At 43.9% G+C, this 24,242-nt stretch overlaps 1 protein-coding gene across 1 annotated transcript; it reads left to right on the top strand.

Annotated features, from left to right (window-relative positions):
* LOC123998732 (somatostatin receptor type 5-like) lies at positions 1–23,769 on the top strand. Its single transcript, XM_046303842.1, has 2 exons — positions 1–268; positions 16,901–23,769. The coding sequence occupies exon 2, from the start codon at positions 16,992–16,994 to the stop codon at positions 18,435–18,437; it is 1,446 nt and encodes a 481-aa protein (XP_046159798.1). The 5' UTR covers positions 1–268; positions 16,901–16,991; the 3' UTR covers positions 18,438–23,769.
* The last annotated feature ends 473 nt before the right edge of the window (positions 23,770–24,242 follow it).

Below are 24,242 nucleotides of genomic sequence, written 5' to 3'. Positions count from 1 at the left end.
AGTAGCCTAATATAATGTTGGTGTCTTTCAGTGCAGGCTACCTCTCGGACTGTGAACAGTCAGGTGGAAGTGCGCGTAAAAGAAAGTTCATTCCGTTATAAATTATTATGTTTTATATCGGACACACTAAAGAAAGAACAATTGTGTACCCTATTATTTGCAAGTAACATTTTTGGGGGGTATTTCTCAAGAGAAAGCACAACTTCACCATTATTTAATCACCCAGCTGTGGATACTTACTGAAAAAACGTGTTTGCAAAAGTGAAAGGTAAGATTTTTTTAAATGGTTTTTGTTTAGTCTATTACTAGAGCAATATACACTGAGTGTACAAAACATATAAGAACACCTGCTGTTTCCATGACATAGAATGACCAGGTGAATCCAGGTGAAAGATATGATCCCTTATTAATGTCACTTGTTAAATCCACTTCAATCAGTGTAGATGAAGGGGAGGAGACAGGTTAAAGAATGATTTTTAATCCTTGAGACAATTGAGACATGGATTGTGTATGTGTCCCATTCCAAGAGTGAATGATTTAAGTGCCTTTGAACGCAACCTGGTCTCAGAGCATTTCGTATTATTCTGTTTGTAAACCAAGACACATAATTTAGTATATGCTATGTTTGTAACGTCGTTCGTCTGTTGTAAGAAGAGAGTCAGACCGAAATGCAGCGTGTAGGTTACTCATGACTTTAATGAAGATAATCGCGGTACATGAAATAACTGAATAAATACAAAAACAACAAACGGAACGTGAAACCTATTACAGCCTATCTGGTGAACACTACACAGAGACAGGAACAAACACCCACAAAATACAACGCGAACTCAGGCTACCTAAATACGGTTCCCAATCCGAGACAACGAGAATCACCTGACTCCAATTGAGAATCGCCTCAGGCAGCCAAGCCTAACTAGACACACCCCTAATCATACACAATCCCAATTAATACAAACCCCAATACAAAACACAACATATAAACCCATGTCACACCCTGGCCTACCCAAACATATACCAAAAACACAAAATACAATGACCAAGGCGTGACAACGTTTTGTATGGTATGTATTAATTTGTGGATTTCCATCAACAATTTTGTATGATATGTTATGAAATATGATTTATATTATATGTTACAAATTTGAAAAGGTACCATAAGTTACGAATTCGCCAAACGTACAATATGTTACGAATTTGCATAACATATGATCTGTTACAAATTCTAGCTAGGTGGCTAACAATCGCTAGCTCGCTAACATTAGATAGTTTAGGGGTTATGGTTAAGGTTAGGGTTAAGTTCAGGAGTTAGGTTAAAGGGTTAAGGTTAGATTTAAGGGAAGGGTTAGTTAAAATGGTTAAGCTTAGGGTTAGGTCGAAGGGTTAGCTAAAAGGGTTAAGATTAGGGTAAGAGTTAGCTAACATGCTAAGTAGTTCAAAAATAGATAAAAACTAGTAAGTAGTTGAAATGTTGCAAATTAGCTAAAATGCTGAAATTGTCCGTGATGAGATTCAAACTCACACCCTTTGGGTTGCTAGACGCATGCTGTTCATCACAGTGTCTCGCCAACATTCCCTAGGTGTAAAATACCTGCAAGGTGTTCTTGCAGACCATGCCCACTCCAAACACCCCTCACCTCCCTGCTCACCTCCTCCCACCAGCTGAAAAAGACATAAAATTATATATATATTTTTACTTCTTTAGTTTTGAAAATAAAAAAGCTGGGGGCTGATGTCTGCTGGAGATTGATGTACAAGCAGATGGACAGAGCGCAGAGTTGAGCCAATCTGAGGATGTTTTTAGCACTCAGTCTGAGCGATTGGTGGAAAATCTGGGACAGAGGGCCCCGGGGGCGATCAAAAGAAAAAAATTAGAGCTCAGTTAATGTTAAAGACCATACGAGAGCAGACTCACCAATGAGCATGATGAGTTCCATCTGTCTGTCCGTAGCTCTGGAGGGACAGTATGTGAGTCAGCAAGCCCTGAAGAGCTATACCCTGTAGAAAAACACCCACAGGATTAGGTTAAAAATAATAACATTAATAAATCTTTATAGACCTGCTGGATCATCACTCTTTAATTTATTCAAGGCCTCTTGGCAGATTTGAATATGTGGGTAGGACCTTGCTCAGATGGAAAATCTGGGATCCCAGCAGGCCCCCCCCCCCCACACACACACACAGCAGGCCCCCTCCCACACACATGCACAATCAGTATGTGTGGTCATGTGGCATTTACAGTCCATACAAAACAAACACACAATGTTAGGAACTTCTGTAGAAGGTCCAATGATGTTTGTTGTAATTAGAAAACAATGAATGGCTTTTATTAAGACATCACCTGGAGACTACAGTGTTAGAAAAAAAGGGTTCCAAAGGGGTTCCTTGACTGTCCCCATAGGAGAACCATTTTCAGTTCCAGGTAGAACTGTTTTTTGTTCAAGGTAGAACTCTTTTGGTTTCCATGGAAAGTGTTCTACATGTAACCCAAAAGGGTTGTACCTGGAACCAAAAAAGGTTCATCAAAGGATTCTCCTATGGGGACAGCCGAAGAACCCTTGTAGGTTCTAGATGGCATCTTTTTTTCCAAGAGTGTATATTATGAGTTGTCAGTAGAGCAGTGTCTTAGTTCTGTGACTGTTGGGATGGGATTTTTAGATGAAGGCAGAAATACGGAAGCAGATAAGGTATGTAAACATCTTTGCATGGCAATGACATTGACCTTGGTTCTCACGTGGTCCTGTTTGCATTCAACACTGAAGGAGACTGATTCGAATGGTGTGTCCAAGCCATACATGGTGGTTATGTATAGATGTAGGATCTTCATTTGAGCCAGTTTGCTACAGCAGGAAAGTCCTGCAGCAAAAAGAAATGTGGATTATCATATGGATTATAGTTAATGGATTTTTTTTTGTCAAAACACCTACAGTATGTTTTACCTCACAAGTGTGATAATTTATTTATTCGTCTTTTATGTAATATATTTTACAGTAAAAACAGATTAAGTGCCAAAACGTAAACCTAGTACTATATGTTAGGAGTGATGCAAGTGCTAGTTGGATTAGTTAGTGTGCTGTGATCATCTGTTGGCCAATTTGTGCTTGAATGCTTTCTGATTGGTACAAATGGTTAGCTGTATGCTAAATTTCAGGGACACTGAAGTCTTTCTGTACTGATAGATACATTATTGTGTTCAGTTCCCTTATTTCCTCAAACAATATGGCCTCTAAATCATCAGCTTTTATTGACTCTGACAGTGGCATGGAAAAACAAGATTGATATTTATGAGGCAAGAATTTTTGAGATTGCTTTCCGTTTGAAGGGCAAGATTAGATTGGGTAAAAAAATGGGACTGATACTTAATTAAAAACTGAATGACCCCCTAGAGGGTCACAGCTTGCAAACATCGTTATCTGCAAATGTCAGTAGGCAAAAATAACATAAAATAACAGTTCAAGGAAGCAGTGATTGTACCTCCCAGGTAGCAAATGACGGTGTTCTACATCTAGCCATCCAGTTAGTGGGACCAAATAACAGCTGAGAGTCTTCATTCCCATGGACAGCTATTATCACCACTTTATCTGAGATTCTTAGAAATAGCCCGGCTAGTCTAGTGTTCGGCAGCCATAAAACACTGTGCGTATGCTTCTGGTTCAACTGCAAGTTACCCAAGTTGATGATCACTTGTGATTTATCAGGCCTTTGTTAATGACTGCAGCTATGAAGCTTATGAAATATGTAACTGAAATTATTTAAGCAGGTTCGTGCATTAAAATGTATTCTGGAGATACTCTGTTTAAAAAAAAATTAAATTCTTATACGTCCCTTAATTGTGTACTTCTTTTACCGTTGCTTGTTTTAGGTTCTTTTTAGCCATTGGTGGAGCGTCAGGTACTATCTACAAATGTGGTCAGCTTTTGGGGAGTGACAAGTCATTTATGAAACATTTATAAAGCTATGTATAGTGCACACTTTAGATTAGGAGCTGCAAAATGGTTGATTAATAATTAATAAATGGTTTCTAAGCAACTACATTAATCGTCATCTGAGGTATTAATAAGTGCATGTAGACCTACTCACATTTATAAATGCACTCATTAAGAATTCCTAAATATCCCATTCATGATATACAGTGCCTTCAGAAAGTATTCATACCCCTTGACTTATTCCACATTTATATGTGTTACAGCCTGAATTCAAAATGGACTAAATTTATATTTTTTCTCACCCATCTACACACAATACACCATAAAGACAAAGTGAAAACATGCTTTTTGAAATATTTGCAAATCTATTGAAAGTGAAATACAGAAATATCTCATTTACTTGAGTATTCACACCCCTGAGTCAATACTTTATAGAAGCACCTTTGACAGCGATTACAGCTGTGAGTCTTTCTGGGTAAATCTCTAAGAGATTTCCACACCTTGAATGTGAAACATTTGCCTACTATTCTTTTCAAAATTCTTCAAGCTCTGTCAAACTGGTTGTTGATCATTGTCAGACAACCATTTTCAGGTCTTGCTGTAGATTTTCAAGTAGATTAGGTCAAATCTGTAACTCAGGAACATTCACTGTCTTCTTGGTAAGCAACTACAGTGTAGATTTGGCCTTTTGTTATAGGTTATTGTCATGCTGAAAGGTGAATTAATCTCCCAGTGTCTGGTGTAAAGCAGACTGAACCAGGTTTTCCTCTAGTCCTTAACAAATACAAGCATACAAATAACATGGTGCAGCCACCACTATACTATGGAGAGTGATGTAATGTGTAATGTGTTGTACTGGATTTGCCCCAAACATAACACTTTAGTCAGGACAAAAAAAAAAATTGCTTTGCCACATGTTTTGCAGTATCCTCTTCGGCAACTTCACCATGCGCAAAGGGATATTCAATATCTGCCCCCCCCCCAATCTATCAATAGCTGTCCTTCTTTTGTGAGGCATCGGAAAATCTTCCTGGTCTTTGTGGTAGAATCTGAGTTTGAAATTCACTGCTCGACTGAAGGACCTTACCAGTGGCTTCCCTAGAAAAAATGACCTAGAAGAAAACATAAAATCAAATCAAATCAAATCAAATTTATTTATATAGCCCTTCGTACATCAGCTGATATCTCAAAGTGCTGTACAGAAACCCAGCCTAAAACCCCAAACAGCAAACAATGCAGGTGTAAAAGCACGGTGGCTAGGAAAAACTCCCTAGAAAGGCCAAAACCTAGGAAGAAACCTAGAGAGGAACCGGGCTATGTGGGGTGGCCAGTCCTCTTCTGGCTGTGCCGGGTAGAGATTATAACAGAACATGACCAAGATGTTCAAATGTTCATAAATGACCAGCATGGTCAAATAATAATAAGGCAGAACAGTTGAAACTGGAGCAGCAGCACAGTCAGGTGGACTGGGGACAGCAAGGAGCCATCATGTCAGGTAGTCCTGGGGCATGGTCCTAGGGCTCAGGTCCTCCGAGAGAGAGAAAGAAAGAGAGAATTAGAGAGAGCATATGTGGGGTGGCCAGTCCTCTTCTGGCTGTGCCGGGTGGAGATTATAACAGAACGTGGCCAAGATGTTCAAATTTTCATAAATGACCAGCATGGTTGAATAATAGTAAGGCAGAACAGTTGAAACTGGAGCAGGAGCATGGCCAGGTGGACTGGGGACAGCAAGGAGTCCTCATGTCAGGTAGTCCTGGGACATGGTCCTAGGGCCCAGGCCAGTTGAAACTGGAGCAGCAGCATGGCCAGGTGGACTGGGGACAGCAAGGAGTCATCATGTCAGGTAGTCCTGGGGCATGGTCCTAGGGCTCAGGTCCTCCGAGAGAGAGAAAGAAAGAGAGAAGGAGAGAATTAGAGAACGCACACTTAGATTTACACAGGACACCGAATAGGACAGGAGAAGTACTCCAGATAAACAAACTGACCCTAGCCCCCCGACACATAAACTACTGCAGCATAAATACTGGAGGCTGAGACAGGAGGGGTCAGGAGACACTGTGGCCCCATCCGAGGACACCCCCGGACAGGGCCAAACAGGAAGGATATAACCCCACCCACTTTGCCAAAGCACAGCCCCCACACCACTTTCGTCTCTCTGTGTTTCATAATTTTCCTTCAATTCGCAAGAGCCTGAATATCTTTCACCGGAGAAAGCGTCTTAGCCAGCGAAACAGCGCCCCTCTGTCTCTGTAAGTGTAGGCCATCTATCCGATTCTGTCTGGTCAAAAAGTGTATGACATTGTTGCCTCCCGTAGCGTTTAATGCACAGGAAGACAGAATTTGGCCTCCCTTGATCAAATAAAGTATATAATTATAGCCTATCAGTGTTGACCTAAACTGAGTGAGCACAACTGTGAATGGTCCTGGCACACCAAATCAAAGTGTCAAGAGAAGCCAATTTGGATTTGGCTTCACTCAAATCACATCGAGAGCAATACGTCATTAACAGAAACATCTTGAATTGTTGCATCTCGTTGTGTCGTTGTCCTCTGGTGGCTAACTAGCTAGGTAAAATTGTCCCATTCCTAAATTATCCATGGATGGAGATAAGGATTTGGACTTGTGGTTTAACCTAAATCTCCATACTGGCCAATGATTATAACAGGGATTCTGATCCAATCATAAATTCATACATTGTGCCCACAGCCTGTGAGGATGGAAGCTCAATATGTAGCTAGATGTAGGTTAATGTTAATGAAGGTTAATGTTAACTAGCTAACATGGTCCAAGAAAGGAAGTTAGCGAGCAAGCATTTTCGCCAGGTAGCCTAGGACATAGACGTTTCGTCAACATGAAAGAGAGGAGGACAGCATTGGCATTTCTCTACAAGTAGGGTGAATCAACATACACACATAAATCAGAACCATGGACAGCCACATCATATTTAGGTTACATTGATTGGACTAAATCATTATTGGTATCTTTTAGTTCTAACTACATACATTATGCTTTGTGGACTTCACCGGACAGAGGTTGCTCTCTGGTTTTGTGATGAAACAAAAGTTGGGTTGAATTTATTCTGCCACTGTGTCCTCTTATTGACTAGGTCTTAGGTCTATATATCACGGCCGCAAGGCATATGAACTAACAGGTTAATGAGCAAACAACGCAATTATTACAACACATAGGTTGTAATAGGCCTTTTTTTCTGGCTTGGCTTCCCAAGTGATTTTACCCACCCACTGATACTGGACCTTAGAGATGATTATATGTGTGGGGTAGAGAGATGTGTTAGTCATTCAAAGATAATGGTAAACACTATTATTGTACACAGAGTGAGTCCATGCAACTTATTATGTGACTTGTTAAGCACATGTTTACTCCTGAACGTTTTTAGGCTTGCCATAACAAAGGGGTTGAATACATTTGAACTGAAGACATTCAGCTTTTCATTTGTAATTCATTTGTAAAAATGTCTAAAAACATAATTCCACTTTAACATTATGGAGTATTGTGTGAATACTTTCTGAAGGCACTATATACACTGCTCATAAAAATAAAGGGAACACTTAAACAACACAATGTAACTCCAAGTCAATCACACTTCTGTGAAATCAAACTGGAAGGAAGCAACAATGATTGACAATAAATGTCACATGCTGTTGTGCAAATGGAATAGACAACATGTGGAAATTATAGGCAATTAGCAAGACACCCTCAATAAAGGAGTGGTTCTGCAGGTGGTGACCACAGACCACATCTCAGTTCCTATGCTTCCTGGCTGATGTTTTGGTCACTTTTGAATGCTGGCGGTGCTTTCTCTCTAGTGGTAGCATGAGACGGAGTCTACAACCCACACAAGTGGCTCAGGTAGTGCAGCTCATCCAGGATGGCACATCAATGCGAGCTGTGGCAAGAAGGTTTGCTGTGTCTGTCAGCGTAGTGTCGAGAGCATGGAGGCGCTACCAGGAGACAGGCCAGTACATCAGGAGACATGGAGGAGGCCGTAGGAGGGCAACAACCCAGCAGCAGGACCGCTACCTCCGCCTTTGTGCAAGGAGGAGAAGGAGGAGCACTGCCAAAGCCCTGCAAAATGACCTCTAGCAGGCCACAAATGTGCATGTGTCTGCTCAAACGGTCAGAAACAGACTCCATGAGGGTGGTATGAGGGCCCGACGTTCACAGGTGGGGGTTGTGCTTACAACCCAAACACCGTGCAGGACGTTTGGCATTTGCCAGAGAACACCAAGATTGGCAAATTCGCCACTGGCGCCCTGTGCTCTTCGCAGATGAAAGCAGGTTCACACTGAGCACATGTGACAGACGTGACAGAGTCTGCAACATCCTCCAGCATGACCGGTTTGGCGGTGGGTCAGTCATGGTGTGGGGTGGCATTTCTTTGGGGGGCCGCACAGCCCTCCATGTGCTCGCCAGAGGTAGCCTGACTGCCATTAGGTACCGAGATGAGATCCTCAGACCCCTTGTGAGACCATATGCTGGTGCGGTTGGCCCTGGGTTCCTCCTAATGCAAGACAATGCTAGACCTCATGTGGCTGGAGTGTGTCAGCAGTTCCTGCAAGAGGAAGGCATTGATGCTATGGACTGGCCCGCCCATTCCCCAGACCTGAATCCAATTGAGCACATCTGGGACATCATGTCTCGCTCCATCCACCAACGCCACGTTGCACCACAGACTGTCCAGGAGTTGGCGGATGCTTTAGTCCAGGAGCATTCCCAGGCGTTTCTCATCAGGAGCATTCCCAGGCGTTTTAGGGAGGTCATACAGGCACGTGGAGGCCACACACACTACTGAGCCTCATTTTGACTTGTTTTAAGGACATAACATCAAAGTTGGATCAGCCTGTAGTGTGGATTTCTACTTTAATTTTAAGTGTGACTCCAAATCCAGACCTCCATGGGTTGATACATTTGATTTCCATTGATAATTTTTGTGTGATTTTGTTGTCAGCACATTCAACTATGTAAAGAAAAAAGTATTTAATAAGAATATTTCATTCATTCAAATCTAGGATGTGTTATTTTAGTGTTACCTTTATTTTTTTGAGCAGTGTATAAATAGATTTATAAATATCAAACCATTAGTCAGCCATTAACAAATACCTTATAAATCATCTTATGAGTTGATAATAATTTCTTTATAACTGTTTTATAAATACAACAGTAGAACATTATTAATAATTTACAAATTGTGAATATAAATTACTCTTTAGAGATTGCTTATTGACATTTACAAATGTAGGAACAATGATTAATACATGGTAAGTGAACTCTCTTTAAACTGTTTATAAATGATTCATTAAGGGATCTTTATCTCTATGAACTTCATGTTCTAACCATTATCTCAGATGGGCAAGAGAGACTCAGCATTGAGTCAAGGCCCTCGAACAATCGAAGAGCATCAAAATAGACTGGCATCAAAGGCTGTGACACATGTATCAAAGAGCATGACGAAGCCAAGAGCAGGACTGGGTGGCAGTTGTCAAAAAACATTGGATTGCTGTCGTTTTTTGTTGTTATTGTCGTCCCATTTATATCATGCCCAAGAAAACGAGCGCACTCCCTGTCCCTCAATAACCTTGCCATACAACATATCCTCATGACAGAAAGCGCCTATGGAAACATACAAAAATACACTCAGTTCCCAGTTTATTAGGTACACCACCCCATTCACTAAAATGGCTTCGCTCCTACAGACAGTGAGTCACGTGGCCATGGCTTGCTATATAAACCATGCAGACAGGCATCAAGGCATTCAATTACTGTTCGACTGAACGTTAGAATGGGAAAAACTAGTGATCTAAGCAACTTTGAGCATGGTATCATTCCAAGATTACATAGCAGTCAGGTGTCTTTGTCTTCGTCCTGTCGTGTCACATGTATATATCTTTTTCCTTTGCATTTTCTTCGTATATATTTCGTATATATTTTTTAAAGATTTTTTAACCTCAACTCCAACATACTCTCCTGCAACCCGGCTCACCCAATGGGGTATGGATCTGCTATTTTCTTTAACCAGAACCCCCAACAGAACCAGAACCCCCAACAGAAGCTAGCCAGATTACTAGCTAGTAGTCAGCTAGCCACTGCTAGCGGTCATCAGCTAATCTTTAGCCAGTCTGCACAGCTCCTGCCAGTCTGCACAGCTCGATTCAACCCAGAGCATACCAAACCCTTTTTCCCCACATCTCCGGATTCCTACCACAAGCTCTGAACCTTTTCACCTGGATCATCGCAGCTAGCTAGCTGCTATCCGAGTGGCTACTCCTGGCTAACGTCTCTGTCCCAAAGCAAGCACCAATTAGCCTGGAGCTCGCCTATGCTAGGCACATCTCCCGGCAAGCTGAAGAGGTCCATCAGCCACTTCCGACGATCCTTTGCGACTGGTCTACCGACGTAATCCACCCGAGGGGGTTTTCAACAGGCTCCTCCGTCGCGACGTCCCCTGAATGTCCATCTGCTAGCCTGCTTGATTGCCCCCCCTCTATCGTGAAAAACGGTACTATTAGGTGACCTAAACTGGGACATGCTTAACACTCCGGCCATCCTACAATCTAAGCTAGATGCCCTCAATCTCACACAAATTATCAATAAACCTACCAGGTACAACCCTAACCCGTAAACCCGGGCACCCTCACAGATATCATCCTATTCAACCTACCCTCCAAATACACCTCTGCTGTCTTCAACCAGGATCTCTGCGATCACTGCCTCATTGCCTGCATCTGTAATGGATCTGCGGTCAAACGACCACCCCTCATCACTTTCAAACGCTCCCTAAAACACCTCAGCGAGCAGGTCTATCTAATCGACCTGGCCCATGTATCCTGGAAGGATATTGACCTCATTCCATGCCTGGTTATTCTTTAAAAGTGCTTTCCTCACCATCTTAAATAAGCATGCCGCATTCAAAAAAATGTAAAACCAGGAACAGATTGGAAGGAACAAGATAGCCCTTGGATCTCTCCAGACCTGACTGCCCTTGACCAGCACTAAAACATCCTGTGGCGGACAGCATTAGCATCGAATAGCCCCCGCGATATGCAACTTTTCAGGGAAGTTAGGAATCAATATACACAGGCAGTTAAGAAAGCAAAGGCTAGCTTTTTCAAACAGAAATTTGCATCCTGTAGCACAAACTCCAAAAAGTTCTGGGACACTGTAAAGTCCATGGAGAATAAGAGCACCTCCTCCCAGCTGCCCACTGCACTGAGTATAGGAAACACTGTCCCCACCGATAAATCCATGATAATTAATCATTTCAATAAGCATTTTCTACGGCTGGCCATGCTTTCCACCTGGCTACCCCTACCCCAGTCAACAGCCCTGCCCCCCCCCAACAGGAATTTGCCCAAGTCTCCCCCATTTTTCCTTCACCCAAATCCAGACAGCTGATGTTCTGATCGAGCTGCAAAACCTGGACCTCTACAAATCAGCCGGGCTAGACAATCTGGACCCTCTCTTTCTAAAAAAGTATCCGCTGCAATTATTGCAACTATTACTAGCCTGTTCAACCTCTATTTTGGATCATCTGAGATCCCCAAAGATTGGAAAGCTGTCGCAGTCATGCCCGTCTTCAAAGGGGGAGAAACTCTAGACCCAAACTGTGACTGACCTACATCTATCCTACCATGCCTTTCTATAGTTTTCGAAAGCCAAAATAACAAACAGATCACTGACCATTTCGAATCCCACAGTACCTTCTCTGCTATGAAATCTGGTTTCCGAGCTGGTCATGGGTGCACCTCAGCCACGCTCAAGATCCTAAACAATATTATAACCACCATCGATCAGAGACAAAACTGTGCAGCTGTATTCATCGACCTGGCCAAGGCTGTAGACTCTGTCAATCACCACATTCTTATCGGCAGACTGAACAGCCTTGGTTTCTCAAATGACTGCCTTGTCTGGTTCATCAACTACTTCTCAGACAGAGTTCAGTGTGTCAAATCGGAGGGCCTGTTGTCCGGACCTCTGGCGGTCTCTATGGGGGTGCCACAGGGTTCAATTCTCGGGCCGACTCTTTTCTCTGTATGCATCAATGATGTCGCTCTTGCTGCTGATGATTCTCTGATCCACCTCTACGCAGATGACACCATTCTGTATACTTCTGGCCCATCTTTGGACACTGTGTGAACTAACCTCCAGACGAGCTTCAATGCCATACAACACTCCTTCTGTGGCCTCCAACTGCTATTAAATGCAAGAAAAACTAAATGCATGCTATTTAATCGTTCACTGCCCGCACCTGCCTGCCCGTCCAGCATCACTACTCTGGACGGTTCTGATTTAGAATATGTGGACAACTACAAATACAATAGGTGTCAAATACATACATGGTTAGATTGTAAACTCTCCTTCCAGACTCACATTCAGCATCTCCAATCCAAAACGAAATCTAGAATCGGCTTCTTATATCGCAACAAAGCATACTTCACTCACGCTGCCAAACATACCCTTAACTGACTATCCTACCGATCCTTGACTTTGGCGATGTCATTTACAAAATAGCCTCCAACACTTTACTCAGCAAATTGGATGCAGTCTGTTACAGTGCCATCCATTTGGTCACCAAAGCCCCATATACTACCCACCACTGCGACCTGTATGCTCTCATTGGCTGGCCATCGCTTCATATTCGCCGCCAAACCCACTGGCTCCAGGTCATCTATAAGTCTTTGCTGGGTAAAGCCCTGCCTTATCTCAGCTCACTGGTCACCATAGCAGCACCCACCCATAGCACACACTCCAACAGGTCTATTTCACTAGTTATCCCCAAAGCCAATTCCTACTTTGGCTGCCTTTCCTTCCAGTTCCAGTTGGAATGAATTGCAAAAATCACTGAAGCTGGAGACTCCCTCTCTAACTTTAAGCACCAGCTGTCAGAGCAGTTCATAGATCACTACACCTGTACATAGCCCATCTGTAACTAGCCCATCCAACTACCTCATCCCCATACTGTTATTTATTTATTTTGCTCCTTTCCCCAGTATCTCTACTTGCCCATTCATCTTCTGCACATCCATCACTCCAGTGTTTATTTGCTAAATTGTAATTATTTTTTCACTATGGCCTATTTATTGCCTTACCTCCCTCATCTTATCTCATTTGCACACACTGCATATATACTTTTCTATTATGTTATTTACTGTATGTTTGTTTATTCCATGTGTAACTTCGTGTTATTGTTTGTGTCGCACTACTTTGCTTTATCTTGGCCAGGTCGCAGTTGTAAATGAGATCTTGTTCTCAACTGGCCTACCTGGTTAAATAAATGTGAAATAAAATGTTTAATTAAAGTATGATCGTCGGTGCCAGGCGCGCCAGATCCAATATCTCAGAAGCAGCCGCTCTCCTGGGGTTTTCACGCACGAGAGTGTCTAGGGTTTACAGAGAATGGTGCGACACACAAAAAACATCCAGTCAGCAGCAGTCCTGTGGGCAAAAACAGCACATTGATGAGAGATCAAAGGAGAATGGCAAGCTAACAGACGGGCCACAAACAGGCAAATAGCGGTGCATTACAACAGTGCTGTGTATCTCAAAATGCACATTTTGTCAATCCTTGTCACGGATGGGCTTTTGCAGCAGACAAACACACCCAGTTCCACACCTATCAGTTAAAAACAAAGCGACTCCAGTGGGCACGTCATCACAAACACTGGACCAATGAGGAGTGGAAAAACATTGCCTGTTCCGACAAATCCCAGGATTTGGTGTAAGCAGCATGAGTCCATGGCCTCATCCTACCTGTTGTCAACGGTACATGCTAGTGGCGGTGGTGTGGTATGGGGAATGTTTTCCTGGCACACGTTAGGTCCCTCGATATCAATTGAGCAATGATTCCATGCCCCAAATAATTCAGGCTGTTCTGGAGGCAAAGGGGGGTTAGACCCAGTACTAGATGGGTGTACCCAATAAACCGTGTATGATCATGTGCATTAGTGATCATCTTTAAGAGGCATGTGTCTTCTGTTCTTCCCAGCTATGGAGCACAATTGATCTGGCTAAGAGGGCTGATTGCGTGGATACAGCTCTGAAGTAGTCACTTAGTTTTTATGTCTCTTTTCCCATGGCAACTCCGCACTGCCGCATTGACTGGCCAGACTCATTTAGAAATATTTGTTCACTGGACAAATGGCTCCCGAGTGGCAGTAAAAGAGAATTACATTGATTAAAAGATGTGTGTGGTCTGCATTCATACCATACCATCCTTCATACCATCCTGTCTTCACCATGGTACCCTAACCAGCTCAGAACCCCAATTTGTAATCTGTGCAGAGAAGAGAAATGCTGGAGATAAGAGACAGTCTTCAGAAAGAAACTGTCCCATCGTGCAAAGACCATTCCACTAACAATATGTTAATAACTGAAGGAAATCAAGGCATTAGTGACAATGTTATGTTCATAACCCAAGGATAAAGATAAATGCAATGGCATCCCTCTCTTCTCCATGTGGAGCTGAAGACTTCAGAACGTGATCTTGTTAGCCCGTCATGTGTGCCCTTGATTTGGTTCTGTTTGATTTATGGCAGCAATCCCAACGCGCTCCTTCTCCCTGGTGTCTCCGCAGCTCGGGGAAACCAGCACCAATGTTGGAGGATGGTAAATGTATGCACCTCGCATGAAAATAATCAAACCATTTAGAATATAGAAATTGTGCGATGTAGGAATATTCTCTTAGTCAAAATGAATAATTTAAGAAATATACACTGAGTGTACAAAACATTAAGAACACCTTCCTAATATTGAGTTGCATCCCCCCTTTTCGCCCTCCGAACAGCCTCAATTCGTCGGGGGCATGGACTCTACAAGGTGTCGAAAGTGGATGGATGTCCTATATGTGGTGGACCATTCTTGACACACACGGGAAACTGTTGATCATGAAAAACCCAGCAGCGTTGAAGTAGATTTAACAAGTGACATCAATAAGGGATCACAGCTTTCACCTGGATTCACCTGATCAGTCTGTCCTAATGTTTTGAACACTCAGTGTATATACTGTATTATATTTCTCTTCAACCCCTAAAACATCTGTTTATCTCTCACGTTCCTTTGCCAGTACATTTCCACGGTTGGTCTTTCCTCATGTATCTCCCTCAGATCAGAACCTGAGCATCAGTGAGGTGGAAAGCCTGCTCTGAATCTGCTTCACCTCAGCTTCCAGATGTTGAAGTGATGATAACCTTGTAGTGAACTGAGGAAACAGTGTTTGATGAACCCTATCAATGAGCTCAGCTCACGTCTGTGCAATTATAAGTAGGGTTTTGATTATCCTGAAAAAAATTCATTAAATTACATTTCCGAAAACAGAAAATATTATTATGCATATTTCATGGGACAGAAACGAATAGATTTGAAAAGCATGATAATATGCCAAACTGGATTACATTTGACTGTGGTGATATGACATGTTCTGACCCACTTGGTACAGATGTCCGTTCAACTACTCATTTTTATGTATATTTGGTTGAATTGTCAACTAATGTAAAGTCAACATGAAATCAACAAACAATTGCACCATGACGTTGGATTTACGTTATTAGTTTGGTGGGGGAAAAAAATCCCTTACTTTGATGACTTTTTGTAAATCCAATCAGTTTTCCACATTGATTCAACATCATCACGTGTATTTACTTTTCATGACATAGAAACAACCTTGATTCAACCAGTTTTTGCCCAGTGGGAAGTCCCTAGAATGCATGTGTATGTGTCCATTTTGTAGTTCAGTACATCCATTGCTGACCAAATACCTCTCTTGTGATGATGGCACCTATGACACAGGGCCAAGTACCAAGGGACAAAGGATGACCTGCTTGACCCAGGTTGTTATGTTAAATCAATACATAATCTTCTTTTTAATTTAAAAAAACAAGACACATTTTTGCAAGTGATTTAAAACTATATACATTGCTGTTACAGCTTCTTAGCATAAAGAGATGAATCCAGGGTCATTCCTGTATGTGTTTTCATGGGATCTACACAGTATGATGGAAGGAGGTAGATAGAGAGAGAGAAAGCCAGGTGTTCATTTGTTCCAGAACCCCTGCACGTCATCAGTAGTGGATGTTTACCCAGCGTGGCATTGCGACTCCACAGCTAGATACAAAAAGGGCCCTCCAAAGCCTTTGAGCTTACCTGAGATTTCTCCTGTCTCACATTAACTGTGCACACATACACACACTCCATATTTACATTCACACAAGTCCATACACACCGATGACAGCATATGTGTTGGCAGAAGAGCTACACACAGTGGTCTGTGGTGCACCAGAGCACCTAGTTACAAATAAAATGTCAATTATTAGCCCCAGCAGTGGCTGTTTGTGGGAACACACTCTGTTTAATTTGTCTGAGGGGTCAATAGCCACAAAGAGAAGCCAAACACAGGTGTTGCGATCTGGTCAATTTCTCTCCATGCCCTCACTCCTTGTCTGGCCTTAATTATTTCCTGTCTGACTCATGCTGGGCTGCTTACCTAGTGACATCCCGTTTGGGTGTCCTTTTTTATAATTTCATACTTATCATTTTATTTAACCTCCACCACCTGCTGCTCTTTTTTGTTTTGTTTAATCTTCCACTCTCATTGTTTCCCCCAGCTCTTCATTTGTCTTGAGACTTGTTTTAACAGCAGCTTTCCACACAACCAGACACTGACATCTTCTTCTCTCATGTACCTCATGCTTCTGGGAATTTACCAAAGAAGGCTTTCACCTGAATGAAGTGCAAGAACACAATTAAAGCTGTTTGGAAAACCCTCAATGATGTATTGTCTGGCTACTAATGTGCCTTGGCCCTGAAAGAGCCCATAAGAGGCATAACAGACATAAAGCCGCTGTCACATCCCTTTTAATTTGTGTTTCTCCTTCTCTCCATTGAGCTACAGATGCTTCTCAATAAAAGATGACATATGAAAGATCTTCTCAGTTTAACAAGTCTTTCTGGTCTCTCCACAGGACAGATGGGTGGGAGTTGAGAGAGACAGACAGACATCCCCCTGCTCCTCCATCTCTCCTGCCTGGACTTCTGCTCACCGCCCCCTCAGAGATGGCAGAGGACATGTGGGAGAACAGAACAGTCCCCAGCCCTTACCCCCACCTCCCCCTGTCTTTGCTACTATGTAACGACACCTTCCTCAATGACACCCTCCTCAATGACACCCTCTTCAACTGCATCAACTCCACCAACATTCCAGAGATGCCATTAGGACCCAGTGTAGCAGGGGTCCTCATCCCACTCATCTACATCATCGTCTGTGTCATCGGCCTTGGCGGGAACAGCCTAGTCATCCATATTGTGCTGCACTACTCCAAGACGGAGTCTGTGACTAACATCTACATCCTGAACCTGGCCATCGCTGATGAGCTCTTCATGCTGGGCCTGCCCTTCCTGGCTGTCCAGAACACCCTCCAGTTTTGGCCCTTTGGCTCCTTTATGTGCCGCCTGGTCATGACCGTGGACTCCATCAACCAGTTCACCTCCATCTTCTGCCTAACTGTCATGAGCATTGACCGCTACCTGGCAGTGGTCCATCCCATACGCTCCTCCAAGTGGCGGCGGCCCCAGGTGGCCAAGGTGGTCAACGGCACAGTGTGGGCCATCTCCTTCCTGGTGGTCCTGCCTGTGGTAATCTTCGCCAACGTCCACAAGACGGGCGGCACCTGCAATATCTCCTGGCCTCGGCCGGCCGACATTTGGAGGGCGGCTTTTATCATCTACACGTCCACAGTGGGTTTCTTCTGCCCACTCCTCATCATCTGCCTCTGCTACCTGCTCATCGTCTTCAAGATCCGCAGCTCTGGCAAGAAGGTCCACGCCACGTCCACCAAGCGCAGGAAGTCGGAGCGCAAGGTGACGCGCATGGTGGTGATCGTGGTCGCCGTGTTTGTCTTCTGCTGGTTGCCCTTCTACGCCCTCAACATCCTCAACCTGCTGGTGTCTCTGCCATCAGAGTACCCGGGCCTCTACTACTTTGTTGTGGTAATGGGCTACGCCAACAGCTGCGCCAACCCCATCGTCTACGGCTTCCTGTCAGAAAACTTTAAGCGGGGCTTCCGCAAGGCCCTGTGTCGTTCCTCACGCAAGGTGGAGAGCCACGACCTGACAGAGCGCCAGCAGCAGCAGGAGGAGAGAGGGAGGGTGCTGAAGCCCCGGGAGAGCTTGAGGAGGGTCGTACGAGATGAGGAGGAGGAAGAGGATGATGACTACAGGGAGGACGTCACAGAGATGACGGAGATCTGTAGGATCGCCCAGAATGGGAACGGACATCCTGAGAGTTCCCAGGCCCTGTTAACACCCAAGTCGCCAGCTCCAGGGGCATCTGAGCATGTGGTATCCCCAGAAAGGAAAGCCAAAGCTGGTGACATTGGTGGGAAAGGCCCAAGCTTGGGGCCTCCAGCATCCCTGCATAATGGACACACAAATGGGAGTGTCAAACCACTGCCAGAGGAGCCAGTGGAGAAGAACTCCTCACTGGAGATAAGCTACCTATAATGTAAAATAACTGTCCCCGAAGTCAGTTACCTGATGGAACGTGCATTAATATTTTGTAGCATTCATGTAATGTCTATTTAAATGTACAGCGCTATACACATATAGAGAAGAGAAGCACTCTGTAAGGCCATAGCACCTTTCATTATTTATTGCTACATTTCTGATCAATGGGCTGAGAGTGTTTGAACTCTGCATCAAGCCAATGGAATTTGTGTTACAATGACTTGATGCTGCCTGTAAAACGGTGTATATACTAGGTTGTTTCTGAAGACATTTGTATCATTTCAATCTGTGCAATATGTTTTACAACATGATCACTGTATGTACGTAATGTCTGTGCCTTTTCCCAAACTTATCTGACATATCTGATTGTAATTGTATTACATTTCTACTGCACAATGTGACAATCAATTATATATAGATGAATGTAGCGTCACTTTTATATCCTAGTCATTCACCTCGCTACACCTTAGCTGGAGGAACAGAGGACAGAAGAAAAAGAAGGCACCTTGTGTAGCTTCTATCCCATGGCAACAGAATGGCCCTACACTCTTAGAACAAGGGTTCCAAAAAGGTTCCAAAAGGGTTCTTTGGCTGTAGAGAGCACCTCTTTTTCTAAGACTGTACCAATTGTTTGTTTAGATTGTTGAGGACTGGGGGGTGCACAATGAGAGGAGGAAAACAGGTGCCCCGATTGGCATAAAATCAAACTGTGGTTATAGATTTTTGAGGGTTTATTTAGCTTGTGTGTTGTGAGCCGTGGTTGTGGTTGTGTTTGTACTGCTGCTATGTGGGGGAAGAAAAGGGCTCTGGAAAGAGTTGGCAACTTGGCATCCGGTGACAGTGTCTCATGTTACTGAATATCAAGGTGGAATATCTGGTGACAGTGTCTCATGTTACTGAATATCACAGTGGAATATCTGGCAACAGTGTCTCATGTTACTGAATATCACAGTGGAATATTTGGCAACAGTGTCTCATGTTACTGAATATCAAGGTGGAATATCTGGTGACCGTGTCTCATGTTACTGAATATCAAGGTGGAATATCTGGTGACAGTGTCTCATATTACTGAATATCAAGGTGGAATATTTGGTGACAGTGTCTCATGTTACTGAATATCAAGGTGGAATATCTGGTGACAGTGTCTCGTATTACTGAATATCAAGGTGGAATATCTGGTGACAGTGTCTCGTATTACTGAATATCAAGGTGGAATATCTGGTGACAGTGTCTCGTATTACTGAATATCAAGGTGGAATATCTGGTGACAGTGTCTCATGTTACTGAATATCAAGGTGGAATATCTGGTGACAGTGTCTCATGTTACTGAATATCAAGGTGGAATATCTGGTGACAGTGTCTCATGTTACTGAATATCAAGGTGGAATATCTGGTGACAGTGTCTCATGTTACTGAATATCAAGGTGGAATATCTGGTGACAGTGTCTCATGTTACTGAATATCAAGGTGGAATATCTGGTGACAGTGTCTCGTATTACTGAATATCAAGGTGGAATATCTGGTGACAGTGTCTCATGTCACTGAATATCAAGGTGGAATATCTGGTGACAGTGTCTCGTATTACTGAATATCAAGGTAGAATATCTGGTGACAGTGTCTCGTATTACTGAATATCAAGGTGGAATATCTGGTGACAGTGTCTCATGTTACTGAATATCAAGGTGGAATATCTGGTGATAGTGTCTCATGTTACTGAATATCAAGGTGGAATATCTGGTGACAGTGTCTCATGTTACTGAATATCAAGGTGGAATATCTGGTGACAGTGTCTCATGTTACTGAATATCAAGGTGGAATATCTGGTGACAGTGTCTCATGTTACTGAATATCAAGGTGGAATATCTGGTGACAGTGTCTCATGTTACTGAATATCAAGGTGGAATATCTGGTGACAGTGTCTCGTATTACTGAATATCAAGGTGGAATATCTGGTGACAGTGTCTCATGTTACTGAATATCAAGGTGGAATATCTGGTGACAGTGTTCAATTTGCTTGAGGGCATACCAAGGTTGCACATATCTGATTGTTGTTGTGTTGTTCAACACTTGGCCCTCTGGTTTCTGTAACTCGGCCTATATAGTATGCCATTTAAAAGGTCAAGGAACATCAGAGTTCCTACACACTGATTGTTTCTTTTAAGAATGACTTTTTCCTGTTCTTTTGAATGCTATCTGGCAGCTATGACAGGGGAGCCACATTGGAGGCATTGAGGTTGTACAGACAGAGGATATGAGAATATAGACAGATAAGATATGAGCATGAAGAGCTGAAATCACGACATTGTAGGGATGGTATCTACAATATCTGACATCTAGGTGATTCATATGACTAAATGTGTAATAAATGTATTTGTTTTATCATAGATATGTACAGTACTTGGACAACAAAAGGAGCGCAGAATGTCAAAATAGTGGATGTTTTCTTTAGAGGTTTAGTTCATTAGGGGAAAAGACTACTGTAAATCATGCACACACCAAGACATGAAAAGGAAACGGGTACTGTAGGTGCACACAAAATATGCATTATTAGACCGTTACACCTGAGTTACCACACAGCCACAAGCCCTCATTAACCAATTTGCCCAGTGGAGTGGAAGGCATTCGGTGAAACCACACTGACCAACACATAAAGTGCCTCAGTATATTGTTACACTCCACCAACATTGTTGACTCTTGTGTCCCTTTCACTGCATTCATTGATACAAATAGCAGTGTATTGTAGAAAGCAGTTTAACTCACTTGAACAATGCTATCTGATCCATGATAAATCCATTTCCTCTGCCACCCCCGCCGCTGGCACACTCCCACACACACACTCTCTCTCACAGCTGCATTGAGAGGTATGAAAACATCATTAAAGGCTTATGAAAAGTGAGTTGTTTCACCAATGCCATGCTTGCAGTTCCGCTATGCAGACTTGTGACAAGCAGCATACTGTGAAGTGTTGTATAATTGCCAGTTTCATGTCAAATATACACTTGTTTACTTGTACTTGAGTTGTGTATGGGATTATTCTATCAAATATGATTTTTGTTTTCCACTGTTTGTGTGATCTTTCCTCAGTGATAATCAGCGCAGTGCTTATTGTAGACGGAGGTGAGGCAAGCAGCTGACCACCTGATTGGTCGACGGGTGGTATCTTTATGAATCTGTGTGATTCATTGTTCGCTCTCTCCACCCACAGAAGCCCACCTCAGTATGATATGGGCACAGGAAGAAGCAAACACAACCGCAGGTGACTCTGATAACACTGATATAATTCACTCTTTTTGGCAGTGGCTACTATGGAAACACTATGTAAACAGTGCCTGTAGCGCAAGGGTAAGAACACAACAGAGCCCTGAAAGTCAGAGAATAGGCATAGTATTTCTCATCCAGATGTGCTATTTGGTTTGGGATGAAATCTCTCAATCCAAGGGCAACACACATGTATTGACATGTTCTCAGCTAACTATCTGTAGAGGAGCATTCTGTGGTGTGGTCATTGCGTTCCAATGGGCCATGCCAAAACACCATCAGTGTTATTGTGCCTCTTTTTTTGATTGTGTCTCAAGCATCTCATTGTGCCAATGCAATCTGACAGTTTTAGCATTGCTCAAAGAGACAGCTGGGGGGTAACAAGTAGTTTGCTGATGGTTTAAGGGAGAAGGGACTGTTCTGGCGGATGAGGTGTGGGAGAAGGGACTGATCTGGCAGATGAGGTGTGGGAGAAGGGACTGATCTGGCAGGTGAGGTGTGGGAGACGGGACTGATCTGGCAGATGAGGTGTGGGAGAAGGGACTGATCTGGCAGATGAGGTGTGGGAGAAGGGACTGATCTGGCAGATGAGGTGTGGGAGAAGGGACTGATCTGGCAGGTGAGGTGTGGGAGACGGGACTGATCTGGCAGGTGAGGTGTGGGAGACGGGACTGATCTGGCAGGTGAGGTGTGGGAGACGGGACTGATCTGGCAGGTGAGGTGTGGGAGACGGGACTGATCTGGCAGGTGAGGTGTGGGAGACGGGACTGATCTGGCAGGTGAGGTGTGGGAGACGGGACTGATCTGGCAGGTGAGGTGTGGGAGACGGGACTGATCTGGCAGGTGAGGTGTGGGAGACGGGACTGATCTGGCAGGTGAGGTGTGGGAGACGGGACTGATCTGGCAGGTGAGGTGTGGGAGACGGGACTGATCTGGCAGGTGAGGTGTGGGAGACGGGACTGATCTGGCAGGTGAGGTGTGGGAGACGGGACTGATCTGGCAGGTGAGGTGTGGGAGACGGGACTGATCTGGCAGGTGAGGTGTGGGACACGGGACTGATCTGGCAGGTGAGGTGTGGGAGAAGGGACTGATCTGGCAGGCGAGGTGTGGGAGAAGGGACTGATCTGGCAGATGAGGTGTGGGAGAAGGGACTGATCTGGCAGATGAGGTGTGGGAGAAGGGACTGATCTGGCAGGTGAGGTGTGGGAGAAGGGACTGATCTGGCAGGTGAGGTGTGGGAGAAGGGACTGATCTGGCAGGTGAGGTGTGGGAGAAGGGACTGATCTGGCAGGTGAGTGGTGGGAGAAGGGACTGATCTGGCAGGTGAGGTGTGGGAGAAGGGACTGATCTGGCAGGTGAGGTGTGGGAGAAGGGACTGATCTGGCAGGTGAGGTGTGGGAGAAGGGACTGATCTGGCAGGTGAGGTGTGGGAGAAGGGACTGATCTGGCAGATGAGGTGTGGGAGAAGGGACTGATCTGGCAGATGAGGTGTGGGAGAAGGGACTGATCTGGCAGATGAGGTGTGGGAGAAGGGACTGATCTGGCAGATGAGGTGTGGGAGAAGGGACTGATCTGGCAGGTGAGGTGTGGGAGAAGGGACTGATCTGGCAGGTGAGGTGTGGGAGAAGGGACTGATCTGGCAGGTGAGGTGTGGGAGAAGGGACTGATCTGGCAGGTGAGGTGTGGGAGAAGGGACTGATCTGGCAGGTGAGGTGTGGGAGAAGGGACTGATCTGGCAGGTGAGGTGTGGGAGAAGGGACTGATCTGGCAGGTGAGGTGTGGGAGAAGGGACTGATCTGGCAGATGAGGTGTGGGAGAAGGGACTGATCTGGCAGGTGAGGTGTGGGAGAAGGGACTGATCTGGCAGATGAGGTGTGGGAGAAGGGACTGATCTGGCAGGTGAGGTGTGGGAGACGGGACTGATCTGGCAGATGAGATGTGGATTTCGTACTCGCCTGGTGGCTCTTTTCTTGATTGTCATTCTTGAAGTTGCTGTGTTTTGTGCATCAGCAGGAGCAAATCCCTAAATGTTATTAGATTAATACAATAAAAAGTTGCTCTGGATAAGACCATCTGCTAAGTGATGTAAATGTAAAATGTAAAAATAAAGATTTTGTGGCTGTGAGTCGGCTGTCTGTTTGATTGACTGTGTTCGTTATCCAAAACAAGTGCAAACAATCCATAACAACCAAAGTCATAATATTTACCTTTACCAAAATGTCTTAATGTAGCCTGTAGTAATCATCATATTTCTTAACATAAATGGAGTTTATGTGCTTTACTATATACTCCTGGGAGTATAGGCCAGCTCTTAACTCAATCCACTGCTGAAGTACTTCAATCAAATATTTTCAATCCCATTTATTTCCTAACTCGTTTATCCAAAAGGCCATTTCTGCAAAGATTACAAGCAGCAATGACAAACTCTGTCCTGCCGGTCTCACATTGAAACAGCATGTAGAGCTATAGGTATAACACTCACTACACATTGTATTTCTCCTCAAGTAAAAACGTAGGTTGACACACGGAAATCGCATTTGGCAG

Source organism: Oncorhynchus gorbuscha, linkage group LG16 (genome assembly GCF_021184085.1).
Source record: "Oncorhynchus gorbuscha isolate QuinsamMale2020 ecotype Even-year linkage group LG16, OgorEven_v1.0, whole genome shotgun sequence".
In the NCBI taxonomy this organism is placed as follows: Eukaryota; Metazoa; Chordata; class Actinopteri; order Salmoniformes; family Salmonidae; genus Oncorhynchus; species Oncorhynchus gorbuscha.
This window is presented reverse-complemented; position numbering and strand designations above follow the sequence as displayed.

Excerpts from the sequence above, each read along its gene's own strand:
- LOC123998732 (XM_046303842.1), top strand. The coding sequence starts at position 16,992 with ATGGCAGAGGACATGTGGGAGAACAGAACAGTCCCCAGCCCTTACCCC.